The sequence below is a fragment of the Mustela erminea genome, chromosome 17, assembly GCF_009829155.1.
Source record: "Mustela erminea isolate mMusErm1 chromosome 17, mMusErm1.Pri, whole genome shotgun sequence".
Lineage (NCBI taxonomy): Eukaryota > Metazoa > Chordata > Mammalia > Carnivora > Mustelidae > Mustela > Mustela erminea.
In genome coordinates this window covers 69,444,132-69,465,766 of record NC_045630.1, presented here as the reverse complement: position 1 = coordinate 69,465,766, position 21,635 = coordinate 69,444,132, and the positions used below count along the sequence as shown (strand labels likewise).

The window sequence follows — 21,635 nt, the reverse complement described above, 5'->3', positions numbered from 1 at the left end:
GCCCGGCAGACATCCGGCTCTTGCAGCCAACTGTGATTTTTTTTTCTGTTTAAAGATTTTATTTGGGGGCGCCTGGGTGGCTCAGTGGGTTAAGCCGCTGCCTTCGGCTCAGGTCATGATCTCAGAGTCCTGGGATCGAGCCCCGCATCGGGCTCTCTGCTCAGCAGGGGGCCTGCTTCCTCCTTTCTCTCTGCCTGCCTCTCTGCCTGCTTGTGATCTCTGTCAAATAAATAAATAAAATCTTTAAAAAAAAAAAAAAAAAAAAAAAAAAAAGATTTTATTTGGGGGTGCATGGGTGGCTCAGTTGGCTCAGGTTGTGATCCTGGGGTTTGGGGATGGAGCCCCACATCGGGCTCCCTGCTCAGTGGGGAGCCTGCTTCTTCTTCTCCCTCTGCTGCGCTGCCTGCTTGTGCTCTCTTGCTTTCTCTGTCAAATAAATAAAATCTTAGAAAAAAATGATTTTGTCAGAGAGAGAGCACAAGTGGGGGCCAGCAGGCCGAGGGGGAAGCAGGCTCCCCACGGAGCAAGGAGCCCGATGTGGGGCTCGATCCCAGGGAGCATGATCCCAGGATCATGACCTGAGCCGAAGGCAGATGCTTAACCCATCGAGCCCCCCAGAAGCCCCAGGCAACTCTATTTTTTAAAAACTAGATTAAAAATGGAAATTCCGGCAAAGGTAACATACAGAGCTATGTGCGTTTCTGACGTGCGGTGCAGTGGTTCGTTAACTCTGCACACTACTCTGCTCCACCTCTTACCGCCGTCGCTCCCCACCCCCCTTCTAACACAAGGGTCTGTTTTGGGGTTTCTCTCCTTTTAAATTTCCTTCATTTCTTAAATTTGCATGTGGGCAAAATCACGGCATTTCTCTCTGACGTATGTCTCTTACCATCATACCCTCCGGTTCCGGCCATGCTGTTGCACACGGCCAGAGTTCATTCTGGTTTTGCAGGAGTAGGGTTCTGTCGTGTGTGTCGTTCATCTGTCCAGGGACACTTGCCTGCTCTCTGGGTGCAGCTGCTGCGAGTGCGGTCACAGGTGCGCACGAGGGCGCCGGGGGCCCGGTCGGCACAGCGCGCGTGAGAACATCTTAAAAGAATAAAACACACAGGGGTGTGCGCATCTTTTCGAATGAGTGTTCCCCGTCCTTTGGGTAAGTCTCCGATAGTGGCATTCCTGGATCCGATGGTAATTCTAGTTTTGAGTTTTTGAGGAACCTCCACGCTGTTTTCCTCAGTAGCTGTGCTCGCCCGCGTTCCCAACAGCAGCGCCCGGGGGCTGCTCCCCGCGGCCTCACCAGCACTTGCTGGTCCGTGTGGTTTTGGTTTTGGCCATGCCGGCAGCTCTGAGGCGGCCGGTCCTGTGGTTTTGATTTGCGTTTCCCCGATGTGGAGCGGAGCGATCCTGAGCGTGTTTTCACGTTGGCCACTGGGAGGTCTTCTTTGAAATGTCTGTTCGTGTCCTCTACTAGCTTTAATTATTATCTTTTGGTGTTCTTTATGTATTTTGGATACTAACCCTTTATTGGATGTGTCATTTGCAAATACCTTCTATTCTGTCAGTTGACTTTTAATTTTTTTTTTTAAGATTTTTTTGACAGACAGAGATCACAAGCAGGCAGAGAGGCAGGCAGAGAGGGGGGAAGCAGGCTCCCTGCTGAGCAGAGAGCCCCATGCGGGGCTTGATCCCAGGACCCTGAGATCATGACCAGAGAGCTAAAGGCAGAGGCTTTAACCTACCGAGCCACCCAGGTGCCCCAACTTTAAAATTTTTTAATTAAGATTTTATTTATTTATGTGACAGATGGAGATCACAAGTAGGCAGAGAGGCAGGCAGAGAGAGAGGAGGAAGCAGGCTCCCTGCTGAGCAGAGAGCCCGATGCGGGGCTCGATCCCAGGACCCTGAGATCATGACCTGAGCCCAAGGCAGCGGCTTAACCCACTGAGCCACCCAGGCACCCCTTTTTAAAGATTTTTTTATTTGTTTGACAGAGATCACAAGCAGGCAGAGACGGGGGAAGCAGGCTCCCCGCTGAGCAGAGAGCCCAACGTGGGGCTTGATCCCAGGACTCCGGGATGATGATCTGAGCTGAAGGCAGAGGCTTAACCCCCTGAGCCACCCAGGCGTCCCAGAAGCTTATTTTGATGCAGTAACAAGAGTTTATTTTTGCTTTTGTTTCTCTTGCCTCAGGAGACATCTGGGAAGATGTTGCTGTGGCTGGCGACAGAGCCTGGCGCTCTTTTCTCGGATGTTTCCGGCTTCAGTTCCCGCGTCTCCCCCTGCGGGGTCCCAGCGCGCTTTGACTTGGGCTGCGCTTGGCGGCCGGTTTCACTCGCCGCCCGGGGAGGCTTGTGTGTTCCCGCTGCGCGTTCTCGCCTCCTGAGCCCCAGAATAATAGCCGTTGGTTGTAGGTCCAGCTCCGGGCTCTCTACTCTGTCCTGTGCCAACCACTCTTGGGGTGGCCGCAGCTCCGGTAGGACCTGGAATCCGGAGTTGTCGGAACTTCCGATCTTGACTTTCTTTTGCAAGATTGCTCTGGCTCCTCGGTCTTCTGCAGTTCCCCACAGGTTTTAGGATTTCGTTCTGTGAAAAACGTTGTTGGCATTTTGACAGGGATGGCATTGAATCCATGGTTGGCTTTGGGCAGTGCAGACGTTTTTAAGTTTTTATGTGAGCTTGCGTTGACTTGCGGGAGAGAGTGGGCACAGGGGGCGGTGGGCGGAGAGAGCCTGGTGGTGCCGAGCGCGGAGCCTGGCGCAGGGCTCCGTCTCACGACCTGGAGATCATGGCCTGGGCCGAAGCCGAGGGCTGGACGCTTGACGGGCGGCGCCCCCCAGACGCCCCGAGTTCGGACATTTTCGCTGCAGTCGTCCTCGGTCGACGAGCCCCGAGTCGTCTTCCGTTTGTGGGCGCCGTCTGCACTGTCCGCCGTCAGTACCGTTTTCGGGGTACGGGTCCTTCGCCTCCTTTGTCAAGTTCATTCCTGGGTGTGTGATTGTTTCTGGTGCAGTTGTAAACGGGATGGGGGGGTGGCTTTCTTAATTTCTCTACCCGAGGCTTCGTCGCCGGCCGGTAGCGATGCTGCGGTTTCCGGACGTCCTGCGTCCTGCAACGCCCCCGAGATCACCCGTCGCTTCTGCAGTTTCCTGGCGGCCTTTGGGGTGTCGTGTGTGCAGCATCGTGCCATCCGGAGGTGGGGCACGTCTCACGTCTTCCTTTGCAATTCGGGCGCCGTTCGGGCGGCAGGCGCGGCTTTTCCCTGATGGCTCCCGGCTGGGGGCTTCCAGGACTGCGTCAGATCAAAGCGGGGAGAGCGGACACCCCCGTCTCGTTCCCGAGCTCGGGGGAAGCCGCTCACTTTTCCACCAGCGGGTGTTGTGGCAGCTGCGGTTCTTGTACGTGGCCTTAGTCATGCTGAGGTGTGTTCCCTGGCAGCGTACTTTGTTCGAAGGGTTCTTATCGGGGATAAAAGAACGTTGTACGTTGTCGAATGTTCGTTGCGCCGAAATGCTGTGGTCCTTCTCTGACTGATGTGAGGTAACGCACGGAATGGTTTGCAGATCCCAAACCACAGCGCGGCCTGGGCTGACCCCCGCTGGGCCCTGCACTTGCGGGCAGGATTGAGTCTGTCTTCCTTAGTAGGGCCACACGGGCTATTTCTGACACTTTTCTGTTTGCAGATGAACATGAAGGTTTTGGAATTCTGAGTCCAGCACTGGTTACTGGGTGACCTCTGGGAAGTCGCTGACACTGTTTTCATTTCTACGAAATGGAAGTAGTAACCGCGGGGCTATCCCGAGGTGATCTAACGAGCTGGAGGCCCCGGGCAAGCGACGTCACCTGGGTTGCTGCAGGAGATCGGGTTTGGGGCCGCCTGGGTGGCTCAGTGGGTTAAGCCTCTGCCTTCAGCTCGGGTCCTGATCTCAGGGTCCTGGGATGGAGCCCCACGTTGGGCTCTCTGCTCGGCGGGGAGCCTGCTTCCTCCCCCCTCCCCCCACCTACTTGTGATTTCTCTGTCAAATAAATAAATAAAATCTTATGAAAGAGTCGGGTTTCGGTACCTTCCTGAAAGGGCTGCTGTGAATGTGAGTGGATGAGCATTATGGAAGCTGCTTACTATGGCAACGGTGGGACACAGCGGCCTGCAGTAACTGTCCCCAAGCCTGGGGCTGGCTCATGAGTACCAGCGGGTGCGTGTGTGCATGTGCGTGCGTGTGTGCGCGCGTCTGTGCGCGGTGACAGTCTGCGGGGCGGTTGGCTTAGGGCTGACGCTGGCGGCGCGGTGGTGAAAAGACCGGTCTGGAAACAGGACGGAGGAAGGAGACCCCGGAAGAGACGTGGAGGACAGGGAAGGGGGTAAAAAACCAGCAGGCTCACCACTCTGTTGTTAGGAAAAGTGTTTCCATTTAATACTAGACTTTCAAGGATTGAGATGCAAGCTTTTTATGCAATTACATCCAATGTTAAAATCGGTAATACATAATTTACAAAGATTAACATCAAAACAATCATCTATTTAGATATGCTTTTGTAAAAAGGAAATATATTAGCAGCATTTATGTTTTCCGCAATCACACAGCCTACAGACATGCAGACTAACTGTATCTATTCGCAGTGGTGTAGTGCCTTGCCCCGCGTTGCAAACACCGAAACCCACCCGGCAGCTGGGGGGTTCTTTTTATTTCATTATTATAAAATAACCGAAAAATAAAAAAAGGCATTAATTTCTACACCAGTAAGAAAAAACAAGTTTTTGCACTTACCTAACATTTGATTGTCTAAAAAACATTTCAGTTTTTAGTCTTTCAACAAAAGAAAGATAAAATGACAGAGCGTAGTGTCTTTTGCTTCTGTTCTCACATTTTACAAAGTTTTTTTCTTTTTTTGTCTTTTTTAAAATTTTAGTGTTTAACACTATTCAAGGAAATATTGAATTTTAATCTCTTTCTTGTCATTTTCCTGCTTTTTGACTAAAAGGAGACCCCCAAAGTGCCCCTATTTCCCACCTCCCTCCCCCCAGCTCCCTGCAATGAAAACCAAAGGAAACCACTTAAACGTTTCGTGGCGTGGCGTGGCATGCGACGGTCCGGCTCCGCACGTGCGTATCTCATACCCAGGTCTCGTCGTAATGTACAGTGCTTCTCTACAGTAAGAAAATACTCCAAACTATTTTCTTAATTCTCTTTTTTCTTTAATAAAATATTTATTCTGCTTTTTCTCTGCTCGAGGGGATCTTTGGCATCCCCTGTCTCTCTTGTTTGTTTTTCTTCCCTCAAGATTGACACAGAAAGGAGAAAAAGAAACAAAGATTCAATGGAATGGAAGGTGTCCGTGTTTCTACCTAAACAAGTCAGAGCGTCGGCATCACAGGGAAATGTACAGTGAGGACAGCATTGGTCCGGGCTTCGAGAACGGTGGGGCCGTGCGTCCTGCTCTACTGCTCCCGAGTCGCGCAGCAGACACACACACACACATCCGTACGGACATATATACACACACAACTTGGCACATTTAAAATCCATCTTTTCTCTTATAAGAACATCTAAAACGTATATGCATGTGTATGTCTGAGAAGACAACAAAGCAAAGCTTTTTAAATTTTATTTTTAAAGAGACAGTATTGTCTGGTAACTTCTGGCCAAGAGAAGGGGAAGGAAGGAGACATCATGATGTCCCTCCTGCTGCCGTCACCAGGGGGTGGAGGACATGGGACGTGGGGGCGAGCCCTGTCTCTACGAGCGGGACACTGAAAACCGTGTGACGGAGGAAGCGAGAGTAGTGTTTTGAGCTGATGCTGCGCACTCACGACAGACACTCTGACCGGCGAACACTGTCGGCGTCTGCGGACTGACTCGGGGAGGCTGGGGGTCGCTTCTACGGAGGCTCTACACTGAGTCTGTTCTGAGACGCGTCTCCGTCCCTGGGGCCCGGCAGACACACGCGGCCACAGCGCGGGTGCAGCCGGGTACCGCAGGGACCTGGCCTTCTTGTTAGAAAAAACCAGGTCTGGCAGGTTATGAAGGTTAAAACAAAAACTACGACCGCAAGTCCTGTGCCCTCTGACCCCATGGGGGCCTTCCCTGACCCACGATTACATTCCGGGGGGAGAGGCAGGGAGAAGCGCGGAGGGCGCAAGTGCTTGGACTCGGCAGTTCGCGTTTTACTCTGACCTGACTGGGCAAGAAAGGAGAAACTCTCCCGGGCGAGGATCTGTCTGGAAAGAGGCCCCAGCGGCCGCTTCTGTCTGAGGTCTCTGGGGGTAGCTCCTGGGGCCCACCGAAAAGGGGGGGTCCCCTCCCGCTGGACGGGGCGGGACCCCTGGGCAGAGGAAGCAGCTCGGTGACACGGAAAGACCCAGCCTGGGGGCAGGGGCGAGTGTTGTCAAGTTCCACGAGGCTCCGGTCACCCCCGTGTGCCCGGTCCTCATCCCGTCGCAATCCCGCTGGGGGAAGCGGTGGAGAGGAGCCCGAGTCGGAGCGCGCTGTTTAGACAGACCCCCTTCCTCTCCGCTAGCTCCACGGTGTGTGAAGTACCTAACGCCAGCGACGCGGCCCCGCCCGCCCCGGCCGCGCTCCGAGGCCCAGAGGCAGGCCTGGGCGCTCCACGGCGGCGGACGCTCGAGCCGCCGCGCCGCTCACTTCCGAAAGCTGTTTTCTGGGATGAACAAAGTGCGTCTCCGCAGCTTCCGGCCCGAGCCCTCCTCCAGCAAGTAGGTCACGTCGATGGCTGCGGGCGGAACCAGGGAGGCTCAGCGACCACCCCTCCCGCTCCTCGCTCCGGGTCTGAGCTCTAAGGAGGTCACAGGAGTCCGGTGACGCCTGTTCCGACCTCTGGGCACCTCGGGCCTGCCTCCAGCCTCAGGAGAGACGGCTCCGGGGAGCGGGGGTGGGTGGTGGTGGGGGGGGGTGAGCTCCCGTCACTCAGTCCCCCTCCCGGGATGGAACCGGGCGCGGGGCCCACCAGAGAACCAGGACGTTTTCGCAGAACACTTCCCTCCTGGGCAAGGGGTGGCAAGTTGTTCTTTTTCCTTCCTTCCTTCCTAATCTCCCCTTTCAATTAAACCCGGGACACGAGCCCGATTCTGTCTTACCGTTTTTCCCGGGGATTTTTTCAAGGAGATTGAGTAAGATCTGGTTGAGTCGCTCCCGCTGGCTGTGCCTTCGTTCCTCAGGGGTACATGCGGGCTGGGGGTCCTGCCCACTCTCCTCTGGCTTCTTGGCCCCCTCGCTGATTTCCGCAGCGGCCCCCTCCCGCTCTGGCTCCTCCAGGCTGGGCATCTCGTTGGCGGCTTGCTCCTGGCTGGCCAGAACCTCTTCGATCAAGGGCAGAGCGTCGTCCTCCTGGCCCAGGTCTTTCAGGGGGGCCTTTGGGCGCTCGGACTTCCAGGACGACCTGCCAGAGGGATGTGGGAATTTTGGCGAAGGCCGTGCAGGGGAGGGGAGGGGGCAGGAGGGGAGGGGCCTCCGGCTGGCTCAAGATCCCCAGCGAGCTCTTAGAAGCCTCGGCTCTGGCCATTATTATGCACAAGTCACGGCCTTTTTCTGAAATGTACTTTCTAATTATAAAACTCCATTTTCCGTCCTTCAGGGAAGCATGCACCACCGCGGAGCTGGTCAAGCCGCCAGCTGGCAGAGAAGTACGACGCGACCCTGTGACGCCTGCAGTCCCACCACAGGGACCATCCGCATGGGGCATCCGCCTTTCGTGACTGTCCTCATGGCCCCACCCACCGCGGAAGGAAGCAGAGGAAACGAAAGGCAATGAACGAAATCGAAGGAAAGCCTTCGCTGCTCCTTCTCCGAGAACAAGACTCTCCGGTCAAAACCAGCACAAGTGGAAGCTCCGCGGCCACCACGCTCGGCGAACGCTCTGCCCTGAGCAGCTACAGGACGGCAGGTCCTCGACGGAGGCCCCAAGAACGGACACGCCTTGAGGTGATGGGACAAGCTTACAGAAACCTTCGAGAAGGAGACTCCTCTGCACCAGTCTAGAGTTCCGTTTCAGAGCGTTCATGTCCTCCTCCTGCTCCCTGTGAGTCTCCCTCTGCACCCCCGACTAAAGCTCCATCGAGGCCCAGGCCTCCGACACCCAGGACTTCCGAGCCGCTGCTGGCGCCACAGGCCACTGTCAAGAGTCCCCAGTTCTCGGGGAGCTGCGTGGTCCGTGCTGCTGCTCTTGCAACACTCAAGTCGCCGGCCCCCCCCATAAGGGCTCTCTCCCCGCGCCCCCTGCGCACTCACCGCCCTCCGTTCCTCTTGTAGTTGTCTGGGACGTAATGAGGCTGCAAAGAAAGGGAAGGCGTTGAGTTTGCTGCGGGAGCTGGCTCAGGGGAGCTGGGAAACGGGACAGGGAGGGGAGAAGGAAAGCAAACACAGGGCAGAGCCCTTCGAGCTGGGTGGCCGTGTTTTAAGGGCGGAAGGTCAGTCCTTCTGTCAGTCCGTAAGGCCACAGTGGGTGCGGTGTCCTGCCCGCCTGTGACCATGGTGAGGGGGACGGGCTCCCAGTCCCGTCCGCCCCATCCTAACGCCCGAGTAGTTCAGGCTGGGGCTTCAAGGCTGACCTGAGAGCTGTTGCCCGAGCGAGACCAAAGGAGTCCAGAGGAGAGGCAGGGCTTGGTGGTGGGTGGGGAGAACATGCCGTAAGTACTGTTTAGAGAAATCCGAAAACAATAGGGGGAAATGGACATAGAGTTTCTTTCCGGTTAGATGGTTTCTTAACATTCTAGGGTTCTCAACATTCTTAACACGTTAAGAACAGAGTGGAAGACGGCCCCAAGTTTTGAGAAGCCCACAAAAAGCAGAGTCAAGGACGAGTAGCTCAGTCCAGAGTTTCAGGACAGCAAATGCACTGATGGACGGACGGACGTCCAAAGCCTTTGCGGACTGATGAATGGCACAGGACTGGAGCACTGTGTTCTCAACAATTTAAAGAAAAAGCATATGAAAAAGGCAAGAAATGAAAATGTTAACAGTGGTTGTGTTCTGTGTAGTGGGATGATATACAATTTTTTCTTAAAGCCTCTGTACTTTTCACATTTTATATAAAGATGGTGTCTTACATTTTAAGTGCAGAGATACATGGGAAAAGCCCTGAACTATTTTCACCGAAGTTTTCTCAGGGTTCTTGCTATTCTCTCGGCTCGCTTGCTTAAAATTATGGATATGAAAACTCAACAAAATACTACACTAAGGGGCGCCTGGTGGCTCCGTCGTTACGCGTCTGCCTTTGGCTTGGGTCATGATCCAGGGTCCCTGCTCTGTGGGGAGCCTGCTTCTCCCTCTCCTGCTCCCCCTGCTTGTGCTCCCTCTCTCGCTGTGTCTCTCTGTCAAATAAATAAATAACATCTTTAAAAACTACATGAGCTCAAGGGCCAAGCCAGTGAAGCGGGGAGAGACGAGCGAAGAAATCCTGGCGATAATGCGGACACTGACGACTCGCTGAGAATCAGCCCGTGCCGGGGAGTGCAGAACAGGTGTGTGCGCGTGTCAGAAAATGCCGAACAGATGTGTGGGCGCGCCGAGAGAGGCCGAGCAAGCGTATGTACGTGCCGGGAAACGCAGAATAAATGTATGTTTGCTGTTTAAAAATCCCAAACGGGCACGTTGGTGGACGAGTCAGTTGGGCGTCTGACTCTTGATCTCAGCTCAGGTCTTTGAGCTCTGGGTCACCAGTTCAAGGCCTGTGTTGGGCTCCATGCTAGGCATGGAGCCTACTTAAAAAAAAAGAGAGAGAGAAAACAAAGAAAAAAAATCCTAATAACTAGAGACCGATTCCTACAGTTTGGGATGGACTAACAGGATGAAGTAGCAGAGAGCCTGAAGGTTCCAACCCTAGGAATTCCCCATGGGAACGACATTGCCCTTGTACGACAGGTAGGAGGAAGAGACTTACGGAGAAATCTCTTTTGGGAGTGAGCTTCTTGGGGAAGTGGTCGAAGGCATAGGGTTTGGTGCAGACAGGGTAGCGATTCCGGTGGATCTTGTAGAACAGGTGCGCGGACTTGTCCAGCCGGTAGTCACAGATGTACACGTCTTGCTCCTTCACTCCTTTGGGTCTCCCTAGGAGTTCAGATGCGGTTAGAGAACCCTCTGGCCTTCCTCCTTCACCTTAAGCCTGAGCTGCCCAGAGAGGAGTCCGCACCACTGGGAGGGACGCGGAGAGGCATGTGGTGACCGCAGAAGAAAGCAGAGTCCTCAGACAGCAGTGCTAGAAGTGGGGGCGAGGAGTGGTGTGTGTATCTCTGAGTGTAAGGGCGGGCCGCGGGGGGGACCAGACAGGCAGCTCACCCCAGTGCTGCAGCAATCTGAGGGACACAGAGCACAGCATGCGGACGCCAGGAGAGAGCAAAGGCAGGACGAATGAGGGGGCACATCTGGAAATGAGGACTTCATAACCAGGGGATGGAGTCCCCAGAATGATGGAGCCCCAGGCGGCTGATGCTTGAATGGAGTACGTATCCTTCTGGACCATTTGCTACAACAGAGAAGGTGAGCTGCTTCTCACCATGATAGGCACCAATCGCTCCTGCCAGCGGCCCAGGGACACCGGTAAAAAGTGGTGGGGCTGGAGTCTGAGAACAGATGCACTCCACAGCCTACGCCAGTGACCACGGAGCTTAAAAAGCTAGTGTGCTTTTTGGGTTTGTTTCATGTCCAGAGTTGATGACGGCCTTTGGGGTTCTGGAATGGGCGGCTGGAAGAGTGTACCTTGTGACGACGCTACTAGGACGCGGAGCAGACGTTATTAAGAAATGTTAACTAACGGGCGCCTGGGTGGCTCAGTGGGTTAAAGCCTCTGCCTTTGGCTCAGGTCATGATCCTAGGGTCCTGGGATCGAGCCCCGCATCGGGCTCTCTGCTCGGCAGGGAGCCTGCTTCCTCCTCTCTCTCTGCCTGCCTCTCTGCCTACTTGTGTCTGTCGAATAAATAAATAAAATCTTTAAAAAAAAAAAAAAAAAAGAAATGTTAACTAAGTTAAAAACAGAGGGAAATTAATGTTTATTGAGTATCAAGAAAAAAAAAAGAAAAAGAAAACCTTTATTAAATGAGCACCAAGTGCTAGCTAAAAGAAAGAGAAAACAAGGCTCTTTGAAGCTTCACGGCTAGCCTGGGACAATCTTTTATCAGAGACATAAGAAGGGAGCAGCAGCTGCAGATGGAAGGGATAGGGGACAGGAGATCATTTCTTTAGCAGCTCAGGTTACCTACCTTTACAGTAAGTATAAAGGTCCAGGACACAGCAGGTCCCCACTACAGCCTCCAAAGGAATGATCTCGTAGAGTGGCACCCGGAATAGCTCGTTGTGATAGAAGCGGCGGGACGGAGAATGGTGGGTCTCGTGGGGGCGGAAGTAGTGGTGCCCAAAGGCAAACCGTTCCTCTCTAAGGAAGAAAGGGAGAGGTTTAGTTGACTGGCGAGATCCTCGGCCATCCTCGGCTCGGTGCTGGCAGGGCAGAGCTGGGGGAAGAGAGAGGACCTCAACACGTACTTTTCATTCTTCCAAAGCTTCTCAATGCGGAAGATGTCCAGTTTGTCTCGGTTAATGTGCGACAACAGTCGGTAGGACTGGCGGACTGGGTGGCCATCAGGTGTGCGCCGGCTGTCCCGCATCAGGTACACGCAGTCGCCTAGGGAGGCACAGGACACGTTCAATGATGCCTGCGTGAACTCAATCTACAGGAAGGGCTCAAGGTCTAAAACGACAGACACAGAGCGCTACCACGGGCGGTGTAAGGGCGATGCTCGTCAGTTTCGGACTATGGGGAGGGCATGAGGGAGGTCCTCCATCTCCTGGAATCCTGCAAGTTCTTCTCAGTCCGAAACTTAGCTTACTGACACCCTGGTCTCTCTGAATTAGTTTTATGTGGGGGAGGGGAAAACGTGTGAAGCCCACGGACCGAAGGATAGCAGACCAGTACTGCCAAGCCTTGAATGACGTGGGTTTGAGCTGCACGGCTCAAGTCATATGCACTTTTTTTTTTTTTAATGAGTGCAGCACAGCACTGTGGGTGTAATGTAAAAAAAACCTTATGATTTTCTTAATACTTCCTTTTCTCTAGCTTACTCCGTCATAAGCATCCGATATATCAATAATGTAACATACAGAATACGTGAAAATCGACTATTTATAATGCCAGCAAGGCTCTGGTCAACATTAGGCTATTAGCAGTTGAGTTTTTGGAGAGTCAAAAGTTGTATGTGGATTTCTGACTGCATCCAGGGTGGGGCGGGGGGGCTTGGTACCCCTGAACCCTGCATGGTCAAGGGTCAACGGTATTTAACTGCTACGAGTGGTCATGCGGGGACCGTAACTTCTACACAGAGAGCAGACGCTCCCGCTGCTCGGAGCAGGGTCAGCTCGTGGGCACCCACCTTGACGAAGCAGCAAGTCATCTCGGAGCAAACAGATGAAGTAGACACAGCCCGGCTGGGCATAGTGGGGCCGAGGAATCATGGGTACCTCCTGGTGAGAACGGAAAGCCGGGGGTGAGGGCCGGGACTACTACACCCGCCTACTGATCTCCATTCAGGAGGAAAAGAACTCAAACCTAGAACTCGCAACCACTGCAGACTTACTGTTCAGTCAGGCCAACACAACACACATGAACCCAGACGGAAGCCGCGGGGGCGGGACTAGGAAAGTGAAGGCGGAGAGCGAGACCAACAGGCCAAGTGCCCCGAGGAGCCGGAGGGAACGGACCATCCGGCTGCTCCTGCACCCCTGCGGAGCACGACCACGTGTGAGCCGGGACAGTGACTGTCACAAGGACTCACGGAAGCCACCAGCATTTAGTGCCCGGAGGCCAGGGACACCGGACTTTGCACAGCGCATCCCTCAGAGCACAGAAACGTCCGCTCGGAACGCCAACACCGCTGTCCCGGAGCGCTGCCCCAAAGGCTCCCTTCACAGCGAACACCTGCCCGAGACCACACGCACAGACACAGCAGACCCAGGATAAAACCCGCTTAGCAACTTGGACAAGTCACCCAACCCACTGTCTCTCCTGACCCGTGGGCCTAGGACCGGCCTGTGTACTCGCGTGGGGAGCTGACAGTGTGCTCGGCACCAGTCCTTCCGGAGGCCTCTACGTAATGTACTTCCCCTCTGACCACATGCTTGGGAAAAGGAAGGGCAGCACTATTACCCTAGTGTAGAGTGTAAGAAACTAAGGCCCAGAGAGGCTGAGTGGTTTATCGGGGGAAATGCGGTGCCCCACGAGCCGGGCAGGTGAGAGCCCACTCGCTAGTCTCCTGCGTGCAGATCAGAGTCCCAGCAGACGGAGCTTACTCTGTCCACAGGCCTCGGGTCACACTGCTCGCACAGGTAGTGCTCCACGTCCGAGGTCACCCCCATGCAGTCGCAGTGCTGCCACACCTGTGGGAAGAAGAGTGCGGGTGGGAGGAGGCTCTGCGGCTAAGAATCAAGTAACAAAAAAATTCAGCAGCAGGACAGGGTGAGGTCCAACAGGAACTAAGGGAGAAGCAGGTAAAGTCAGAAATGGTTTAAGACTGGGGAAAGGGGAGCTTGCCTGAACCAAGTACGCTGCCTGGTCCGCCCCGGCACGTGTGGGGAAGCGCGGAGCACGGAACACAGCACTGCGGAGGCCCTTGCCCAGCGGGGGACGCCCAGGGACCGGGTGCCAGAAGGGGTGAGTCCCCCCTCCCCCCCATGCTCTCCAGGCTGCAGCCCCGGGACGCTCCTCCGTGGGAAGCCCCGTCCACTCGCTCCCGACCTGTGGTGCCCCGCGGGCCGAGAGGGCAGGTGGGCGCGCAGCGAGGGAAAGTGTGGGGCGCGGAGGGGATTGGCCCCCGGTGCACCGCGAGGCGAGCGCAGGCCGGGCCGGCGCGGGCTCACCATGCACTTGTCGCACTGGATCATGAGGCCTTCGTCCTTGTGGAGGCCGCACACGCAGCGGATCACGTCGTCGTCCTTCTCGTGCGCGCTCTCCTTCTCCGACACCGACGTCTCGCTGCTGTCGGCCTCGCTCGCCGTCTCCCCCACGATCTCGTCGATTTGCGCCGACGCCTCGTGCCGGGCGTTGTAGTAGGTCTTCCGCAGGCGGCACACGTCCCTCCCGATGGGCGACTTGCGCCCGTAGTACTTCTGCGGGAGAGCGGGGAAGAGCCTGGTGGGTCTTCTGGGGCGGGGGGCGCTCAGTGTGTGGGGCCGCGGCTCCCGATCTCGGGGCGCGGGTCTCAGGTCAGAGCGACGGGCCCCGCCGCCCGCCCGCACAGCCCGCAGGAGGCACGGGGACCCGAGCGTGCGTTTCCTGTCTCCTCTGCGGCTGTCCACCGTCCTGGGCCCGCACACCCCGCACACCCTGCACACCCCGCAGACCCTGATCGGAGCCGGCGGCGTGAGCGCTCACTGTCCTGCAGCCGCAGGCTGTGCACACGGAAGCGCGCGGTGGGCAGAAAGCGTGCTGGCGCCCAGCACCCACCGAGTTCTCCTACTTGTCCACTCTGCTTGTTTCTGTCCCCAGGTCCTCACCTCAATTCTCCTGTTACCTTGTAGCCCTTTAGTCTCATTCCTCTCCAACGATTTCAAAATCACTGAAAAACATCTTCTCCATGTTCAATACAATATTCTATCTTCTTTTTTAGGTTCAAGGTCACCTTCTCACCAGTGTAATCTACCACCCATTAGCCTAAACCCCAGTTCCATCCTTCAGATTTATTTCTTCTTACTCTACACAATTCTGCGTCTTTCCCGTGTATTTACTGCCTTGAGGAAAGAAACTACAGCTATGACTTAAGTGTGTGAAAGATTCAAAACTAAATTAGGTTGTTTCCCCCCAGATTTATCTATTCAACTAGAGAGAGTGAGAGAATGTGGGTGCGCGCCCACGCACGGGCCCCAATGTGGGCCTGGGGACCCCGAGATCACAACCTGAGATGAAACCAGAGTCCGATGCTGAACTGACTGTGCCACCCAGGCACCCCTAAATCAGGTTTTTATGAAAATGTCATTTTGGGGAGTATAATTTAGTCTTTCCTTCTAGTGATATCAATGTCTTTACTATATATAAAGACTCCACAATATTTAGCAAACCTAAACTTTACACAAGGGCACTCAGTAAAATATTGCTGTCTTTTGGGACGCCTGGGTGGTTCGGCCAGTTAAAGCTTCTGCCTCCAGTTCAGGTCATGATTCCAAAGTCCCGGGATCGACTCCCGTACAGGGCTCCCCACTCAGCGGAGAGCCTGCTTCTCCTTCTGCCTGCCGCACCCGTTTACGCTTGCTCTCTCACTCTCTCAAATAAAGACATAAAATCCTTTCTTTTTAAAACTAGAATCTTAAAAAAAAAATTATTGCCTTCCTTTGCCAGAAATATAAAGGCTGACAGAAGGTAAAAATCTTAAGCCTCCAGAAAAAAAATTTTCTAAAGAAGTTATTAATTACTTCTAAAAAATACTTTATTTATTTGCGACGGAGACAGCATAAGCAGGAGGGAGCAGCGGGCAGAGGGAGAAGCAGGCTCCCTGCTGAGCAGCGAGCCCGCCGCAGGGCTCCATCTCAGGACCTCAGGATCATGACCTGAGCGAAGGCGGACGCTTCACGGACTGCACCCTTTTCTCAAGTTTTGATTGAAATTCTGGTTATCTAACCTCTACTGTGAGGCTGGTTTCTGGAGCACTCAGGGCTTCGTCGCGCACGCCTCTCCCCCGGGCTCACCACGACAAGGGCTCTACTTCACGTCCACCCCCCGGCGCCCGCCCCCCAGCTAGTCCGTCCCCTGCCCACCTCTCCTTCAAAATAAACGTCTTAAATCCACGTCTGAAGTCAGTGTAGGTACCTCAGCGTTGCGGAACACCTTGAGCATGTCAGCATCAAAGGCCTCCACGGTCTTGTAATGGCCGGTGAGGATCTGCCGCTCGATAGTGGCCAGGTCCAGCGGCTCCGGGATCTTCTCGTAGTAATCTGCGTTCCTGCAGCCGAAAGCCAGCGTGTCAACCCGGCAGGCCGCGCGCAGACTGAAACCTCCCGGGTTCCTACGCTGGTGAACTTACTTTTTCTTTGGGGGGAGGTTCAAGAGGGGGGCGGCCAGAGCTTGTCGGGAAGAATCTGCAAAAGAAGGCGGGGGTCAGAAGGCCGGTGTGACCGGGAGAGGCCGGCGTGCACCCTCTCGGAGAACGCAGAAGCCCTCACGTAGGAAGTTTGCGGGGAAAATCCAAGCTTTTTCTGAGGCGCAACCATGAAAAGTACAGGACTTTTCAGAAATGTGGGCTCTTGATGGCAGGGGAGGGCTTTCAGGACAACCCGGGACAGGAACAGCGAGGGACAGGGAAGGACTGAGGGGCGGAGGGCGACGCCCTGCTCCGCAAACGTTACTGAAGCCAAGAACGACTTCGCCAAACAGAGTTTTCTAGTTCTTGCTCGGGGACCGTCGGCCACACTATTATTCTGTTGGTTTGGGTTCCATTAAATTCCAGGTAATGAATGATTTAGAGCTGGAAATCCTTGCGGGAATCCATCTTCTGTAACAGTTACTTTATATTATGTGAACAACCCACAACTGAGGCTATTGCTACCTTACCTACTTTCTTTGTTAAACATTCGATTTCCTGGGGCACCTCTGTGGCTCAGTCAGTTAAGCCTCTGACTCTAGCTTCCAGCTCCGCTTGGGGTCTCAGGGTCGGGAGATGAGCCCCAGCTCAGTGCGGCCTGCCGGGCGCTCTGGCTCCCTGCCCCTCCCCCTGCTCGCGAGCGCTCGCTAAAATAAATAAAATCTTTCAAAACATTCTATTTTATTACTGAAGTATAGCTGACATACAGTGTTAGCTTCAGGTACACCACCTCACGATCTGACAACCGTGTGTGGGACTCGACGCGCACCACCGTGAGCGCAGACCCCGTCTGCCGCCACACGGAGCTGTTCCAGTATGACGGGCTGCACTCCCTACGCCGTACTCCGTTCTGTGACTGACTTATTTTGTGACTGCAAGTCTCTGCGTAATCCCCTTTATTTCACCCCTCCCCTCCGGCAACCACCAGTTCTCTGTATTTAAGAATTTTCACATACGAGTGAAATCACATGGTACCTGTCTGACTTATTTCACGAAACATAATGCCCTGAGGGTCTATCCATGTTAGATTTCCTTTTCGTGGCCAAGAAACATTCCATTGCACACATACCACCTCTGCTTTATCTGTTCATTTACAGATGGACACGGAAGCTACTTCTTGCCTATTCTAAATAATGCTGTGAAAACCACAGGGGTGCACGTATGTTTTTCAATTAGTACTTTCATTTCCTTTGGGCAAATACCCAGTAATGTGATTACTGAGTCGTATGGTGTTTCTATTTATTTTTTACTTTTGTTTCCTTCCTTCCTAAGATTTATTTATTGGGGCGCCTGGGTGACTCGGTCAGTCGAGTGTGTGGCTTCGGCTCAGGTCATGATCCCGGGGGCCTGGGATCAAGCCCCACCTTGGGTTCCCTGCTCAGTGGGGAGCCTGCTTCTCCTTCTCTCTCTGCCCCTCCCTCTGCTTATGCTTTCCCTGTCAAAAAAATAAATAAAATCTTAAAAAAAAAAGATGTATTATTTATCCGAGAGAGAGGGAAGTCAGTACGAAGGTGGGTCAGGGCGGGGGCGGGACGGAGGGAGAGAGAACGCCCAGGGGACTCTGTGCTGAGCCCACGGCTGACTCAGAGCTTGATTTCACAAGTCGGAGATCAAAATGTTACCACGTGAGCTGGAGTCGAGAGCTGGACACTCAACTGACTAGGCCACTCAGGTGCCCCCCATCTTTGATTAAAAAAAAAAAAAAGTATTTGTCCGGGACAGAGTGAATGCGCAAGCAGGGGGAGCACAGGAGGCAGAGGGAGAAGCCGGATCCCAGCTGAGCAGGGGGTCTGTCGAGGATTGGGATCATGAGCTTCCGTCTTTAACTTTTTGGGGAACCTTCACAGGCTACTTTACTTTCTAACAACAGTGAGGGAAAAAGCCCATTACTTCATGCCCAGAATGTGGGGACATGTCGATGGACTGGCTGCAGCTTCACAGTAAATCACACGGGCCCGGCTGGCCATGGGCAGGGTGACTTTTTTTGGAATGGAAAGAGAACAGGTGCCACAAGCCTTTACACGTTAGGACAGGCTAGTTCCCCTTTCTTCTCTATCTCCTTAGGTTAAGGAAACTGCAAAGAGCCACTGAGATACAGAGATAAGTAGTAGCCAGAAAAGGAACAGGGAAGGGAAACCAAATTATTCAGAATCGAGGGAGAGGAGGGAGAGCGAGCAAAGTTGAGGGCAAAAAGCTACAGTTATTTGTTAAAAGCTCTCATTTTAACCATCTCCAAGTTTCCTGGTCAGAAAGTCACAAACACTGCCGCACTACCGCCCCAGGTTAAAACTCTCCTTGCCCACCATCACCCCCGTCACATCCTCTAAAGGCTCTTGAAAGAGGAAAGGAGAGGTAATGGTGTTTGCATGAAAATGCTTTAAAAGCTCAGTCGGTAGGGCATGCGACTCTTGATCTCAGGGTTTTAAGTTCAAGCCCCACACTGGGTGTAGAGATTACTTAAAACAAAAACAAATAAACAAAAAACTTAAAAAAATAAAAGGTTAAGAAACACTGAAATCACATGTTCATAACACCTTTTCCTTAAATTGCTAATTTACTGTCTCATTCAGGAAAATGACATTCAAGACAGAGACCTGTTCTTTCTATCCTATAGCTAAAAAACGTGATTTCTAAATACAGTACTTAACTTTAATAAAATTCTAATAAATACCGAAAACTGACATAGAAGATCAAAGGATTTAGATTTTTTTTTGAAGATTTTATTTATTTATGTGACAGAGGGAGAGATCACAAGCAGGCGGAGAGGCAGGCAAAGAGAGAGGAAGAAGCAGGCTCCCCGCTGAGCAGAGAGCCCCAGGTGGGGCTCGATCCCAGGACCCTGAGACCACGATCTGAGCAGAAGGCAGAGGCTTAATCTACTGAGCGCCCCAGGTGCCCCCAAAGGATTTAGATTCTATCAACACTTCCCCAAGACTAAAACCAGTCCTATGCATTCTATGCGGACAAAAGAAAGACCGAGAAAAGCCTCCTAAACCCCTTGCCCTGAACGGTCGGTCCGTTGTTCTTGGTCTTGGGGGTCTCAGGTGAGGGTGAGTGGCAGGATTTTTACAGAAAAGCGGAGGAGAAAGCCTCTGGGGTGAGCGGGGTCACCTTTGTAGGAGATGATGCCATCACAGATCTCTTTGAAGATTTGGGCGAGGCGGGCTGCCCGCGCCACCTCAATGTTTTCCTCCGCCGCTGCCAGCCGCCTTGTGCGAACCGACCGTGCTGTCTGCAGGGCCGAGAACTGGGTCATGAAGACGTCTGCAAGGACACAGTGACAATCAGTTCTAGGAAAAGAGAACGCCACGTGGCCTTCTCCCCCATGGGTTCTTGCCATTGCTCTATTTCCCCTGAAGTGATGAAGCAGATTAGTGGTGGAGTTCTCTCTCTCCTCTTTCAAGAAATCTGTGGAAACGCTGGAGTTTACCACAGAGACTGAAGCTGCATGTTCGAGGCGCCCGATCTCTGACCCAACACTGGGCAGTACAGCGGCTGCCAGCCTGTGCCCCAAAATGAGTCTGTGTTTGAATTCTGGCTTCGCTACTTCCTAGCTCGTGATCTCGGGCAAGTTCCTCAGGCTCTCTGTCTCAGCTTCTGGGCTGCAAAGGGGAAATAACGGTAGTGCTCCCCTCAGGAGGTATTGTGCAGATTAAACGAGGGACTGTTTGTCATGCATTGAGCGCAAGCCCTGTACCAGACCTGTACCAGGACCTGTACCAGACTCCGGAAGTACTTGTTATTACAGGAGACTGGACCTAACTGGGGTTCGGAGACTTCATGCCCGTCAAGTTACTGACAGGACTGGAGGCAAATTTCCCCACTGACCAAGTTCGCACAGAGCAAGCAGCTCCCCTCATACACCACGCACAACGCTTCTACTTCGTGAGGGGGAGGAAAGGCTCAACGAGGAGCGAGCGCTCTTGAACTCTATTGGCTTAGAAAAGACACTTGGACAGGCCAGTGGACAACAGATCTGAACTCAGGAAAGCGGTTACATTATTCACTCAAGAAGCTCAGAGAACAGCAATCTGGAGGTCTGTGCGCACGGTGCTCATCTGAACGTGGGGGGAAAGAAGTCTTCAAATTTACGCTGCTGTCATTTTCTCCCGCGTGCAGCGTCACGATTTACCCATATGCAAGTCACAGTCCAGGTAGGAAGGGGCGCGGGGGGCCCACTACCGATCACGTGACTGGACGCTTCGGGCTACAGGTGGTGTTTGGAAAGCTGGTGAAGGGGATTCTTCCTACTCCCTCGAGCACTGACTAGGAAACTGAGCAGCTGAATGATGCCTGTATGCTGGGATCTTAGCTTTTTTGGTCCAGAGTAAAAAGAATCCTTGAATAGAATGAAAGCAACTAAAATAACCAGTGGGAGACAATACTACGGAACCAACAGGTGCACTTGTTTCCAGCCGTACCGGACTTGATGTTCCCGTCATCTCGGCAGATGCCATTCCAGCGGCTGTAGAGCGACGCAGAGTGGAGGTTGTCGCTGGTGTGCTTGACTTCCTCTTGTTTCTGCCGAATCTTCTCCCAGTTTCGGACCAAGAATACATGATGCTTTAACACAAAGTTCCTAGAAGGAAGGAAGGTCTTTTATTCATTAATTCAATAGTATTTATTACATGCCCACTCTCTGTAAACCACTTTTTAAAAAAGATTTTACTTGAGAGAGAGAGAGAACGCGCGCGCGAACGTGTGTACAAGCAGGGGGAGCGGCAGGCAAAGGGAGAAGCAGATGCCCCTCTGAGCAAAGAACCCAACATGGGGCTCGATCCCAGGACTCTGGGATCATGACCTGAGCTGAAGGCAGAGGCTTGACTGACTGAGCCACCCAGGCTCCCTGAAGATTTTATTTTTAAGTCATCTCAACACCCAATGTGGAGCTTGCAATTACAACCCAGAGATCAAGAGTTGCACACTCTACTGGCTGAGCCAGTTAGGTGCCCCAGAACCACTGTTACGATGATATAAATCAATAATTATCAGTTAACCCACCTATTATAAAATAATTATATATTATATATGGGAAAACAATTCAGTTTTGCATTTTTTTTTTCTCCATATAACATAAAGACTCCCCTGCACTATTTGTAAGCATCTGGCAAATACCACTTAAAAGCCGCAGAAACTCTAGCAAGTGAAACAGCCTGACTCGAAGGCTGTGATTTATCGAGTACGTACACGAATTCTCACTGAAGTCGCCCAGACGAAGCGTGGGCTCAGGACTAGCTGTAAGAAGGAGGACTGGACCGGCAGATCAAGGCCGAGACACGTGAGACAGGTATGGCCTGGGCAAACCCTATGTAATGCAGTGCCCCACGCAGACCTGTGAGCTTATGGTAAGTTACGTCTGTCTTCAAGGACCCCACACAATGTGGTGACTCCACAATTTGATCCCCACCCCAGTGCACACATAGACAGATGGGACACTGGGTAAGTCTCAAACCGTGGCTTCAGTAAACTAAACTTGGACCAATTTTATAGTTCCTGACCTGGTCACACTGAAATCATCAGGGGAGCTTTACAGACTACTAAAGCTTCGGTCCCACCTCTGAAAGTTCCA

The 21,635-nt window shown here is 53.2% G+C and overlaps 1 protein-coding gene across 8 annotated transcripts in view; it reads right to left on the bottom strand.

Moving 5' to 3' along the window:
* Positions 1–4,384: 4,384 nt before the first annotated feature.
* The window catches only part of ASH1L (ASH1 like histone lysine methyltransferase), a 180,454-nt gene continuing 163,203 nt past the window's right edge, over positions 4,385–21,635 (bottom strand). For 6 of the 8 annotated variants that reach the window (XM_032318697.1, XM_032318701.1, XM_032318699.1 and 3 more), the window contains 13 exons: positions 20,488–20,645; positions 19,178–19,330; positions 16,010–16,064; positions 15,796–15,928; positions 13,854–14,102; positions 13,287–13,373; positions 12,371–12,461; positions 11,487–11,625; positions 11,207–11,379; positions 9,892–10,058; positions 8,241–8,281; positions 7,091–7,392; positions 4,385–6,726 (listed from right to left, as the gene is read on the bottom strand). In XM_032318697.1, the coding sequence (XP_032174588.1) occupies positions 6,635–6,726; positions 7,091–7,392; positions 8,241–8,281; positions 9,892–10,058; positions 11,207–11,379; positions 11,487–11,625; positions 12,371–12,461; positions 13,287–13,373; positions 13,854–14,102; positions 15,796–15,928; positions 16,010–16,064; positions 19,178–19,330; positions 20,488–20,645 (1,840 nt within the window). In that variant the 3' untranslated portion in view covers positions 4,385–6,634. Of the gene's footprint in view, positions 6,727–7,090; positions 7,393–8,240; positions 8,282–8,560; positions 8,646–9,891; positions 10,059–11,206; positions 11,380–11,486; positions 11,626–12,370; positions 12,462–12,489; positions 13,231–13,276; positions 13,374–13,853; positions 14,103–15,795; positions 15,929–16,009; positions 16,065–19,177; positions 19,331–20,487; positions 20,646–21,635 lie in introns of those variants that run through there. The other 2 variants (XR_004280171.1, XM_032318703.1) reach the window with 2 other exon arrangements.